This window comes from Sander vitreus, chromosome 2 (genome assembly GCF_031162955.1).
Source record: "Sander vitreus isolate 19-12246 chromosome 2, sanVit1, whole genome shotgun sequence".
NCBI lineage: Eukaryota > Metazoa > Chordata > Actinopteri > Perciformes > Percidae > Sander > Sander vitreus.
In genome coordinates, this window is record NC_135856.1 from 19041564 (window position 1) to 19055637 (window position 14074).

Here is a 14074-nt window from a genome sequence, read left to right on the forward strand (position 1 = left end):
CCTTCTTAACTGAACAATTCTGTTGGTTGTCTAATTAGATATTTTATTTATCTATTTAGCAAAATGTGACAGTTTCAGGCCACATACAGCTGCCCTGATGATGCTGCTAAAAAAAAGTCATGATTAATGTTTACCATTCTCAAAGTAAAACCGATGGAAGTCATGTCCTTCCACCAGGTTGCCCAGGGCCTCAGGCTCAAAGGAAGTTAGACCAGGATCACAAATCTTCCTGTTACACCAAAAAAGAATAGAGAATCAGCAAAGGACATCAGTAATTTAATCATCAGCCATTTTGATCCTACTGTACAAATTCAGAGAGAAAAAAACTTACGCATAGGACTCAAAGTCTCCATTGTTGATAGACTCAATCAACTGCTCAGTGACTTTGATAATTTCCTGTTTGCGAGCTACAACACAACATCACAGAACATCATCAACTACACAAACCGATGTAAAAATGGCTAGTTACTGTGTTTCAGACGAATCTGATTTCAAATCAGCTTCAAATGGGTTCTAGTCTACGAATTAGCAGGATTTCAAAGTTATTAGTAATGGAAGGCACTCAAAAAAATGTTTTTGTTATTTTATATCTGAGTAACAAAACAACAAGAAAGCCTCCCATGACTAATAGTGATATCAGGCAGGAAAATGCAAGATGACATGATTCCTTTCACCAACAAAGCTCAAAATGAACAAAGACAAACCAATGCTCAGATGCAAGTATTTGCTACAAAAGTAGTTTTAACTAAGTAATGCTGACAATTACCTTTATTGTTATTGGTGCAGGCTGGGGGATATTAAAACAATTACTTAATTTGTGCAACAAAAAGACATGTTAGTAGTAAAAGTAAAGACAAATATAAATCAGTATTTCACCGCCATTGCTTTCACAGCCATAAGCTACAACACTGTGTGTGTACATGATTGTGTATGTGAGTCAGCTTTTTACTGTGTGAGACATAATGTTTGGTTAAGTCAGAACAGAGGACGTATAGAGAAGTGAGAAGCGCATCTGTGTATACAAGACACAAATATACAGCAGAAGAGCATCTTCTTACAATTCAAATACAGAAGAATAAATCGGATGGAACAAGCAGATATTTAGGGGCCAAAAACAGGTTTTATTTCACTGGAGAAAGGATAGTCAGTGCATTAAACGGACGAAAGGTCTCACACCATAAACTGTATCAAACACCCACTTATCTAAGCCGAGGAAATTATTTTGTTCATCAGGAACACAGGATTTAAGACACTTTACAAGGAGAGATCACTTTCCTTCACTAATGACTGGATAACAGGAGGGGAACAAAACAGACCATCAATCTGACTTACTCTGAACTGAGGAGGTAGGAGTCTGTCTTGAGTCAGACATCTGTGAGGAACGGCTCTTAGAGCTCAAGATACCACTCACTAAGCTGCCCAGACGAACGGCTGTCAGCGGTTGCATGGACGGGTGTATGATTGGGTGTCACGTGTTTGGTATGGGATATAACAAAGATAAGGGCATACATATGTATTTATGTATGTATGAGCAAAGACAGGATAAGAAAATTTATATTTTCAACAAAACATAAGAAGGGGAAGAAAAAAGTAGAAAAGAGAGACATTTAGTTAAATGAAAGCATAAAAAGGTATGCAAAAAAAACCTGAAGAAGCAAATGCTTTTTCCTCAGACATAAGATGGGAGAAACTTAAGGATGCACATGAGGGCAGGACAGATACATTTTGCAAGAGGAGTTGACAGCTAAAGGGAGGGGGGAGGTTGCAGTTGTTAACTTGGTGTGCATTTTAACTGTGTTGCAAAACAGAATGAGAAAAAAACCTATAAAGGAATGAACAGTCTGATTTGGAAGGACCGACCGTTACCTGTTACTGTAACTTCACAGCGTGGGTGAGTAGGTAATGAGACAAAAACACAAATGTCCCTACCTTTTACATCCTCATCCTCAATGGTGGTGTTGGCACTCTCAATGGACTCCTGGAGAATGACAACCTACACAGTTTGTATATGTAATGCATGCCTCGATAATGATATAGTACAATGTATGTTTGTAATATCAATTAGTGTAAAAAGATTTTTTTTAAATGCTCTTGCCAACTCAGATTTTTTTATTGCAGTACAACTGTCAGGAAACAAGAGACAAGGAAGGAGGGATGACATGCAACAAAAGTCCCCAGCTGGGTTTAAATCAGATTACATGGTAAGGGGCTTAAACCGCTAGGCCACCAGGAACAGTTGATTATATATATACAGTACAAGATATCGGCTTTTAGAGTTGGTCGAGGGAGATGCTACTGCTATTAATTGAAATTGAAAAAAATGAAAAGGCCTAAAGTATGGGAGCAAACAGCTTTGATATCATGCAACTAACAGTGAAAATGGTAGTTTTATTGTAATACCTTATTTCCATCCACGGGGTTGTGGATCACAGTTGTCTGTGGTTCCTAAAGAAAACAAATGAGAGAACTTGTGGGAAGAAATAACTATAGAAGGACAGAAAATATATGATTGCACAGAAACTGTTGAAGGAAATGTGTTTGTGTGTTTTCAGATATTGAATCTATCTATCTATCTATCTATCTATCTATATATATATATATATATATATATATATATATATATTTATTTATCTATCTATTTTATCACAATGCATCTGACATCAAATCTTCAACTGTCTGTGCCCACTTGTTTTTCTTTCTTCATGCTTTTATCTCTTTCCGACTTGACATTGCTCAATGTCTTTTTGTGTCTTTCCATTCTATCAGCTACAATGGCCTGCCTTGGTAATCAGACGTCTGGGCTTTTGTGGAATCGATCCTGATGACCAGCTTAGTCCTTCTAATCACTCACCCTGATTACACTAATATCAGCAGCCTGTGAGTGTGTGTGTGTGTGTGTGTGTGTGTGTGTGTGTGTGTGTGTGTGTGTGTGTGTGTGTGTGTGTGTACATGATGATGGAGAGAGAAAGGGATTAGAGAAAGAGAGAGAAAGATGTCTGTGTTTATGCGTAATCATCTTGATAGCAAATGGGAGAACAGAAAGCCTTTGACATCATGCAGAGCAACAGCCATGTGGCCTGACGTAGCCAGTCAGCAGACACCATGTACAAGCCAATGAGTGACAGCCAAATCACTTGGGAATGTAGCATTATCATGAGCCTAAGGAGGCGACATCCTCACATGCCAGCCATGCACAGACAAACTACTCTATATGAGCAGCAAATCCAACATAACACACCCTTGCTACTTTTACAATCAAATGCAAAACTCATAGCACTGAAGTACATGCATGGTGTAGGTGTGTAAAGAAGAAGAGAGGAGGGGGTGTGTGGAGGTTCTCCCTATCTACAGATTTAAAACTTCACTAGTCAAAGACCAAACCAAATGTGTGTAAATGCTTATTGTTTCAGCAGCATTAACAATATACAGATCCAGCAAATCCAAACTGGCCAAGTTATGTATGCTCCATGCATGCTCTGCTACTGTATATGAAGAAATGAACACATCATTCTCAATTATGATTTTTGTTTATAGTTAGCTGTCTCAAATATGCTGGAGCTGGGACATGCTTTTACACACAATTTCATTCAGGGATAGCCTAAAGTTGATCTGTTTCACTCATTTTCTTTAGTCTTATATATCTGGTTAATAATTTAAATATTATCAAGCAAAGGCTGAGATCAAACGTTATATGCTCTGAACCCGTGTAAAAGGGTGAACCTGTTCCTCCTCTACAGTGGATGTGAGTTGGGGAGGTGTTAAGGTTTTGTGGATGAAGGTGCGGGTGTCGAAGAAGTTGTGTGCTTATACCAGCGCAGGGGCAGGGCCAGTGTCTTTAGGACTGGTCACTGTGTTGGCTTTGTTGTTGACCTGCAGGGGGCAGTGTAGAGGGGATATGACTCACACACTCTTTTCAGACACACGTTTGTGCACACACATACACTCTGGCTACGGTCCATTCCAATAAGAGATCTTTCCAACTCATGTGTCCCAAAGATGTGATGTTACATTGTTACCAACCAATGTGAAGATAGGGAAATATGATTAAAAGTAGTCAAAGGGAAACTGCTTATGTTTGCAAGACCAAATTTCTTCATCATTAGCATGTTTTGATTGAATTGTAAACTGCTAGACCTAGGGGAATACAAAGGAAGCTGTTAGTAATAACATGGGGGAGATCAGGAGACAGGACAGCAGTTTAAATATGTTTTGACCACCCACCCTGTCCGATAAGATAGTATCAGGTAAGAAAACATTTATTTTGATGATGATAAAATAGGAAACTAAGCCAACAGACCCTCCCACCAACTTTAAACTGTTCTATCCATATGGATGTAGATACTTGTCCAACTATCTATTGAAGGAACTGTGAGATCAAGCTAAGAAATAACAACCATTGCCCACCGCTGCTTGGAGTGACTGTCCCTGAATGATGATTTTGTTAGGTGCACAATGCATAACAATTATACAGAATGATCTCCTCAGACACTGAACGTTCCAGCACACAAATGCAAATAACAACGCTTTTACTTCATTGTGCAAAGCAACTCACCTTTACGCCATCTGCCTTCTTGTTGAGCAAACTCTTGGCTGCTGTAGAAAGGAAAACGAGAGACAACACTTCAGCATGAAAGTTCACAAACAGAGTCCTGAGCCTGAGGCTACACTAACATGCAGCAAGCATCAGTCAGCTGTGCTTATCTTCAAACTCCAGGTGCAAAATCCATAATGCAATGCAACAGATGCGTAGAATGGTATCTTTGTTTATGCAATGTTGTTCTCCGACTACATACTAATTCACATGTGAAGGGCTGAAGGGTGGGTGGTTGATTGGGTGTGCATTTAGCAAGTGATTAAAGGGGTAATCTACCTATCTCCAACAGGCCCAGACAGCATTCCTAAATTAACGTTTGCACACATACACATGCACTTATCCACTAGCACCCACACATACAATCCCACCACTCTTCTCTCATTGTATTTCTCATGGTATAGAAATAATCCAAACACTACTAGATTTCATTTCAAAATGCATGCTGTATCCTTGTCTAAATTTCATTCTGATTTCATATTGGCACTTTTGCAAGAGTGAGCTTCTATTTTGTTCTTTTGAATACCAAACACTTCATCTTCATGCATATGTGATTGAATATAAGAAGAGTAATTAAATGTCTACTAAACATATACTAACAACAACTATTTAGTTGGGCCCAACCCTGCATATTTCCCTGTCATTCCAAAAACAATCTTACCTCAAATGGAAACCACAATCCAAACAAAAGAAGGAAAGAAATTTGAAAAAGGAAGAAATTATGAATAAAAAGAGACACAAATGCACTAATGTATTTTACTGTAAAATGAAGAGAGAAAGCAGGCTAATAAGAGCCTGAGAAAATAGAGATAGGTAAAAAAAAATTCATGCAAAAAGGTATGATACGACGCAAAATTAAGATAAAGTGAAAGAGATGGCTCTGTTTACTAGTAGCACATTTAAGCCAAAATCACCTTTGTTCTATAGAAAAGCAGACCAAAAGGCATTCTAAATTAGGTTTACCTACTTTTTAGTGCCTCTGATGAGTTTCCCTCATGAATAGAAGATGCATTTTTCAAAGCGTACCTAACCAAACTACTAACTCTGAGAAGTATTTCAAGCCTCTTGGTTCTTTTTCTTTTTTTAGATCAACTCTTTTTTTTTTTTTTTATGCAAACATACAGAACAGAACAGAGAAATACAAACTGCACAAGAACAAAAACCCTCGCCCACCCCTCACCCTCTGCGGTCTCGAGGAAAAAAACAAAAAACAACAAATAAACAAACAGAAATCACACCTTGCCTAGTCACTCTCCTCTAGTTCTTGTACAAAGCGAGTGGGGGGGGGGGGAGCCAGCCCTGAGCTATCATTTTTTTGGTTGCAGTTGAGCCGGCTAGTCAAATCTTCCTCTGTCTCCCAAGCAGGTGTAATTTAGAGTCATCGTTAAGTAACAAGACAATCGTGTCAGTAGGAATTCAACATCACATCAGATATTATTGATGTTGTTTTATTCCAGAACTCATGCACCTGTTCACACTCCCAGACCATATGCAGAAAAGTTCCAGTTTGTTCATCAGTTTATCATAAATCCTACACACTAATCCTCTCACAGAAAAATCAACAAACCATTTAATGATTGGGTGTGCCTCAGGACTGTTTCCCCATGGCACTCCATAACATTTTAGGGCTGATCTTAAGCGAAGATAAAAGAAGAAGGATGTCCTGGGGACCTCAAAACTAGCTCTCAGGTCTTCAAAACTAAACATACCTTTCTCATTGTATAGCTGGTCTAAAGTATAAATACCTCTGTCACTCCACTGGTTACAAGCAAAGGGCTTGTTACCAGACATTAAGTGTGCATTGTACCATATTGGGGTATTCAAATGCCACTTATTGGTATAGCATAGTTGCTCCTCCACCTGTTTAAAGATGGTCAATGTGTTGGTGATAATAGGGCCATAGGCTAACATACACTTTTTTGGACACACACCGGCAAAGGCAAGGTCTTGCAGTCTTAGACTTCCAGTGAGGTTTTGCTCTATTTCTCTCCATTGAACTGTAGATGAGGGGTCCATCCACACTCTAAGGGCGCTGACACACAGAGCCGATTATCGGCTGTTGGACCGCCTGGCGAGGTCGGTGACTCGAGTCTGTTCGGTGTGTTCCGTGCCATCGTCCGTCCGAGGAGCCGTCGGCCTTCATTTTGGCCAACCCGACATGTTCAGTCGGAGACAGGGCAGTCGGGACTCACCCGGAAATGGCGAGCGGATGAGCCTCTCAAAATCTGACGAAAGTCTTTTAAACTAACCTTTGTCGATCTGAAATGAAGACAGATTCAGCAACTGCATGGCCTATTTCTCGCTTAAAATGTTTTCAGAAACACGTTTCGGTGAACTATTTTAGTACAATATGAGATCGTATTCTGAACAAGCCGCCATGACAGTCTGGCTGTGAATTTCCGGAGAAAAAAGAACCACGTGACGCGTTCGTCCAATCAGCTACCGGTTTTCATTTTCTGGGAAACAATCAGACTGTTAATGGAAACAATACAGAGCAGCGTCTCTACGGTGTGTTCTGAGGCACATTTTGGACCTCGGGGACCCGAATGATCAGTCCGACTGCCTTTTCTGCCGACGGATGGCCGTCTGGTTGGTGTGTAACTACCTTAAGGGTCCGTAGCTGAAAGGCTCTGTGATACACTTTAAGGTTGGGGAGGGCCAGGCCTCCCGTGTTTGTGGTACGTTGTAGGGTAGAGTATTTTAGCCGAGGTTTGTTTATTATTCCAAATATACTGCTGAATTACGGTATCAAGTTTCTTCCAGAAATGTATTGGTGGGCTTAAGGGGATCATTGTACTTAAGAAATTCACATGAGGAACTATGTTCATTTTAACAATAGCAATCCTGGACCGTAGCGATGCCGGCAGCGCAGACCAATTTGCCAGATCCCTTTGAACACTACTTAATATAGTTTCATAGTTGTCCTGGACAACTCGCTGTAGTGATGTGTGTATGGTGACGCCCAAATATGTAATTTTGCTTTGGGTTGGTATTGTACCACTAATAGCTTATGTCACCTGTCTGTTATTCAATAGAAGAAGATTAGATTTATTCCAATTAATTTTATAGCCAAATGAATGAAGTTGAAGATCTTAAGAAGTTTTGGAACAGAGTCAGAGGTCAGAGATGTACAGCAAAGTACCATCTGCAAATAACGATATTGAGCTGTTATTGGATTTAATCTGGACATTACATATTTTATTTTGCCTTATGGCTTGGGCTAACAGTTCAAGAGAGATCGCAAATAGCATGGGGGAGAGTGGGCATCCCTGTCACGAGCCCCGTTCGATGGGGAATGGCTGAGAATGCGATGAGAGTTTGAGCACTCCGTAAGATCTTTGCCCTTTTTGGGTATGACAGAAATTAATGCAGTGTTGGTTTGTTGATGAAAAGTGCCCATCTCTATGGCCGAGGTTAAAGTTTGTAAAATGATAGGTTCTAATATGTCAAAGTATTGTAGAAGAAGTTCTGATGGAATTCCATCCAACACCGGTATTTTCCCTTTTTTAACTGTTTTTAATGCTGATTTAAGTTCCTCTAACGTTATAGGTTGACCCAGTTCTTCTGCCTCCTCTGGGTCAAGAAGAGGCAGGTTTAGCTCTTTTAGGAACTCCTGGCACTGTGTCGGATCTGAGTTGCAGGAGGACTCATACAACTTTGAATAAAAGGATTGAAAAGTGGTGCTGATATCTTTAGGATTTGTTGAGATACCTCGGTCTGTGCGGATTCTGTTGATAACAGCTCTGGACTCGCTTTGTTTTAATTTCAGAGCCAGCAATTTGCTTGGTTTACAGCCATTAAAATAGTAATTTTGCCTCACTCTGTGCATTATGAATTCAGCTCTTCTTCTTAGCAAATCATTTAGCTCTGCTCGACTTGTGACTAGAAGAGTATGTGTAAATTTAGAAAAACACATCTTTAGTGACTGCTCCAGAGATTGACAACATTCTTCCAACTCCCCAATCCTTGCCTCTCTTTTTCTCTTCAAATTGACCGCAAAGGAAGGTGTGAAATCTCTAATAAATCCTTTAGTTGCTTGCCAAATGTACGCTGGGTCCGAAACTGAGTTAGTATTGATTGATATAAACTCAGCCAGTTTGGCTCTAAACTCTGCATCAAAAGCTGTGTTCTGGAGAAGGGAGTTATTGAATTGCCACCTTCTAGATCTTTCTCCTAACATATCACAATGGAATGTGGTTATTGTCCGATATATGTTGTTGGGCTTTCGTGTGATTGACCCCTGATTTATCCTGATTTAAATCTAGTACTGCATTCATGTCTCCCCCTATAATTAGTAAATATTCATTGAGAAAAAGCAATTCATTGGTTAGGCGCGGGGAAAAAACTTTCATCATATGTAGACCGAAACAAAGGCTATCTTCCTACTCCTTATTGTGGTACATATATAAGATATCCTGCCTGATATGTCTTTACTACTTTTGTCTACGGTGAGTGTGCATTTCCGTGACAGCAACACAATGGAGCCCTTGGTTTTGGTGTCGTCACTAGATGAAGCAGCAACCTTGAAATATTTATTTTGTAGACGATTTACATCTCTTTTACGTAAATGTGACTCTTGAATAAGCGCCACGTCTATGTTCTTCCTTCTTAAACAGTCCAGGAATTTAGCTTGTTTGATCGGCCCATTCAGTCCTCTGATGTTAACTGAAAGGATTGAAAGCTCAGCCATCCTCAAAATGAACATGTATACATGTCTTGAGTACCCTACCGGAATTCGCTGGTAAATTTGTAGCAAAGGGTGAACTGTTAGATCTAAGCAAAGTGTTGTAGAAACATAAAAAATAAACTAAAAAGTCCCCTAACCTTCTGAGACCACAGACCACCTTAAGCCTCTCGTTTCTTTAAGATAAATGTTTTAGTTTATAAGATATGTTTGGGTAACAAGGTCTTGTACACCAGGCTGAGAGAGACATACCTGAGAAGTTTCTTGTGACCAGCAAAGTGGTCAATATGGCTCCCTGCAGTGATAGAAAAGAAGGGAAGAAGGAAGGAAGGAAGGAAGGAAGGAAGGAAGGAAGGAAGGAAGGAAGGAAGGAAGGAAGAGACAGAAATAGGAAGATTGATTATAAGTTCACAGCAATGAAGAGGAGCACAGCAAAAGGGAAACTTGAAGGTTTTAGAGAAAAGTTAAGTCTTGACTGAGGAAGAGGGGAGAGAGAATGATGGCTTGATAGATTGTTCTACATAATTAGAAACATGAAGGATTGCCAGACGTCTCACCTTGAGTTTTCTCCTGGCGTTGAATTTCTTCAAGCACTCCACAGTCTCCTGCCTGTGCATCATGGAAGCTACAGTGGACCGTTGCTGCAGGAAGAAGATGAGAGTATTTGAGGATTAAGAGAGTATGGAAACAATGGATGGCAAGAATGTATGCATGTGCATGTGTGGGCAATAAGACTACGTGTGTTTGTACAAGTTGGATCTATATGGCATACCTAAGATGGTACCTATAATCGTTTATCATTATCAATATGTGGGTCTTTATTGCTGTGTCTGCATCTGTAAATCTGTTTGTGTTTTTCTGCATCGCTGTTGTTTGTGTGCCACATACGCAGATCCAGGGATGTTTGAGGGCCTCTGCGGCAGTGATGCGTTTACTGGGGTTGATTGTTAGCATCTTGTTGATCAGATCTTTGGCCTCAGGAGTTACAGTGTCCCACTCTGGGGATGGGAACTAGTCAAAAAACAAGAGAGTATCAAACGCTCATTACACAGACAAAGGTAGTAGGGACAAAGTCAAGCGTTTTTAGATTTTAAACAAGGCAAGGGAGAGGCGAAACAAAAAACTTGAATAACATAAGTAAAAAGACAGAAAATGAGTAAAACAACCGTCCTCGGAAGAAAAGAGATGGGACTAAATATGTGTATTCACTTTTTATTTTAACATAATTTTCACTGAATTGATGCAGCAAGACAATCGATCCAGATCATCTATAGTATTCTTCTTTAAGTTATAATTAAAAAATCTACAAAATATGTTAATATATATAATAATATGTTATTTTTTTCAAATGACAGTCCAAGGTTGGACTGTATGTGTGTAAGCGCTTACATCATAGGCCCCAGCCTTGATTTGTTGGTAAAGGCGGTGCTGGTCCTCATCCCAGAAGGGAGGGTAGCCCACCAGCAGGATGTATAAAATCACACCTGGAAGAAAGCGACATGGTAAGTTAAGCATGGCAACAGAAAATATTAATATATTTTAGGACTGTATACTGCAAAAAAAATATATTATTTACTACTATTAAACACTTGAAACAACATGAAGCTGCAGTGTTGGTGCAGAATACTCTTCTGCACACACCTGACCAGGTCAGACAAAGCCATAGACTAAGGTTTTATCTCCAGAGTCAAGAGAATTTGAATGTTATTTACCACAGGCCCACATGTCCACTGGCTTCCCATATGGGTCTTTCCTCAAAACCTCCGGAGACAAGTAGCCCGGGGTGCCGGCAAAACCTGGAGGAGTGATATGGAGGGAGTAGATGTGGAATGGTAGGCAGGAGTGGGCAATTTAGTGACTAGGCTGTTTCTCAAATAACTAAATGAGTGATTGATAGATAGATTGACTAACTGGTTGGTTGCTTGATTGACCAACTGATACAGGTTGAAAAATGGATGGATGAATACTCACCAAACCATGCCTGCTGGTCCCCCTGCACCTCGATAGCCAGCCCAAAGTCAGCCAACTTGACCGCCGCCCCCTTCAGCTTACTGGCCAATAGAAGGTTCTCAGGCTGGGGGGGGCGGAGTCAAACAGGTTAGAGGTGAGAGGTCACACGCTCTGGGAACAAGCCACCCACAGACACAGATCTAAAATCAGATTAGCCAAACCAAATCCTAATCCAAACTATTAGGGGGTCAACAATGCTAAACTGCTCTTAAATCAGTGTCTGAGGCAACTCCCTTTCTGCCACACAAATGACAGAGAAACATAAATGTGCACGGGACCAAATCTCTAACAGACAAAGGACATTTTCCACGCTGGAGCTGTGGACTTGCTCCCCAAGTCTCATGGATTCTGAGCGAGTGAATTGGTAACAGACATGATGCGCTACCACCAACACCAATCCATGAGTGGGAACAAAGTGCACACTGCAGGGAGAAGGATAAAGGAGGGGGCTGTGGTGTAACAGAGACGTTGGTGTAAAAACAAGTGACTTAGCCACATATGGGTAACTATAAACACACCGCACACTAACACAGGATAGCATAATCATAAATACATGCAAGCACACGTGCACACACTCTCAAACACACAAACACACATACACGGACGCAGGTGCAGAAAGGTCTTTGCTAACCTAAGGCCAGTTAGACAGTGTGCTCTAATGAATAATACATTTCCTAACATTTAGAGACTCTAAACACAGATAGCCTGTGAGCAGTCAGAATATGGCAGACATATGCCTCAACATGACTAACTGACAACTGGACATCTACATAATCATTTACATAATGATTGACTGATTATGAAGCATCTGAAAACCTCAAGTAACTTCAAAAAAGGATATCTCCCCTAATAAATAATACTTAATCCCACAAGTTACACACAGGCCTGCAATACACACACATGCGCTAATGTGTCAGAGTGAAGGGGGCTGCAGCTGTCAATGGACAGGCGCCCCGAGCAATTGGGAGTTCGGTGCCTTGCTCAAGAGCACTTTTGCTGTGCCCAGGAGATGAACTGGCAGCTCTCCAGCTACCAGTCCACCTCCATACTTTGGTTTGTATGACGACTTGAACCAGCAACCCTCTGGTTCCCAACCTAACTCCCTACAGACTGAGCTACTGCTAGCAATTGGAAATCTCATAAACCACAGTTACATGTTCACCTTCATGACCTTGGAACATCTTTCAAATCTCAACATCATTTTTACATAATTATGCAAATGTTTATCATTCCAGAGGTTCTTCCTTTTGATTGCTCTTATTCCTGTCACCATGGCACTGCACTCGGAGTACTACACAATCACACACACACATAAAGACGCTATGCTCTCTGAAACATCAGTGGTAGAATTAGAGGAGGATCCTTCTTGATATTCTTGGCAGGATGGGCATTAAGCCCAGAATATCGACTCAACAACATTTTAATGTAACAATATAGCTGCCAAGCCTTAAGTCTCTGCCGTTTGGTAGGTTTGAATCTTATTCTGCACACCAGAATTGTAGCCAATTTCAAAGCTGAGGTCAAGTTCTAATCAGCTTTCTTAATTGGTCGAAGCTTTTAGGGCTTCTACAAGAAAGAATGGAATATTGTGACAAATCATTATGATGAAAAGACAATTATCGGCTTCAGTTTGATCATCAAACAGATTGTAAAAAATAAAAATAAAAATTAAAAAATGCAAAGTGTGTGTGGATGCAAAGGATAAGGATTGTGAGGGGAGTCACTGGGTCTTTCTGAATGTTGCTATCTGTTGTACAGAGTCAGGAGTGAACATGGCTGCGGTCGTACAAACCTTCAGATCCCTGTGGACGATCCCATTAACATGGCAGTGATGGACACTCTCGAGGATCTGCTGTATGCAGTGGCTGAGGGTGGCAGAGTAATGAACAAGCACGGGATTGTGATGGAACAAATGGATGAAGAGACAGAAAAGGAAAAGAAGAAAGGCAGAGAAGAGAAGATGAGGGAAATTAGTTGAGGGGAAGCGAAGAGGAAACCATAACAATGTATCATATGACACTATCATTAGGCATGTATGATGCTGTTTTCTTGTCGGGTGACATGAAGTCACATGAAGGTAAGTCATTTTTCACAAGAGTTAATGTATTACACTGTATAGACAATCCAAAGCTATACAGTGTCTATGACAATGATGCATAATGGCTGCTGTGCTCAGCACTGTGTGTGTGTGTGTGTGTGTGTGTGTGTGTGTGTGTGTGTGTGTGTGTGTGTGTGTGTGTGTGTGTGTTACCTGGCATCCGCCTCACTGTAGTACTCTCTGGCTACGATGTCCTCAAACAGCTCTCCTCCTGTCACCCTGTGGAGAGACAGATAAATCATTATAGTTTGTGTGTGTGTGTGTGCGTGTGTGTGTGTGTGTGTGTGTGTGTGTGTGTGCGTGTGTGTGTGTGCGCGTGTGTGTGTGTGTCAGAGATGGGGACTCGAGTTGCACTTAAGTTGCACAAACAGCTGACTTCAGACTTGACTCGGACTCGACCCAAAAGACTTCAGACTTGACTTGCGACTCGACCCAAAAGACAACAACGTCAACTTCATCAGGCATCTCAAAACGCACCCAAATAGGTCAGTCACTCACACGCTAATGTGAAAGAGACGTTAGATTTAGCATATATCATCACAGGTAACAAGCTAACCAAGTGTTGTGCTAATGCTGGGAACAGGCACATTGTATCTTTATAGCTAGTAGTTGCTGAGGCTCAGACATCCATGGCGCACAGGAGGCAGGGAGCACGGATCCATCTCCCCAGGAAAAAACGCTGTGTTGGGTA

At 40.8% G+C, this 14074-nt stretch overlaps 1 protein-coding gene across 1 annotated transcript in view; it reads right to left on the bottom strand.

The window, feature by feature from the left end:
* Positions 1-14074, bottom strand: part of camk2d2 (calcium/calmodulin-dependent protein kinase (CaM kinase) II delta 2) — a 40448-nt gene that overhangs the window by 4480 nt on the left and 21894 nt on the right. Inside the window, exons 5-18 of the mRNA XM_078259666.1 lie at positions 13537-13602; positions 13078-13150; positions 11247-11349; positions 10988-11071; positions 10665-10759; positions 10164-10286; positions 9833-9916; positions 9528-9570; positions 4553-4593; positions 3811-3870; positions 2401-2445; positions 1930-1978; positions 332-407; positions 135-229 (exon numbers count right to left, since the gene is read on the bottom strand). Of these exons, the coding sequence (XP_078115792.1) occupies positions 135-229; positions 332-407; positions 1930-1978; positions 2401-2445; positions 3811-3870; positions 4553-4593; positions 9528-9570; positions 9833-9916; positions 10164-10286; positions 10665-10759; positions 10988-11071; positions 11247-11349; positions 13078-13150; positions 13537-13602 (1037 nt within the window). The remainder of the gene's footprint in view (positions 1-134; positions 230-331; positions 408-1929; positions 1979-2400; positions 2446-3810; positions 3871-4552; positions 4594-9527; positions 9571-9832; positions 9917-10163; positions 10287-10664; positions 10760-10987; positions 11072-11246; positions 11350-13077; positions 13151-13536; positions 13603-14074) is intronic.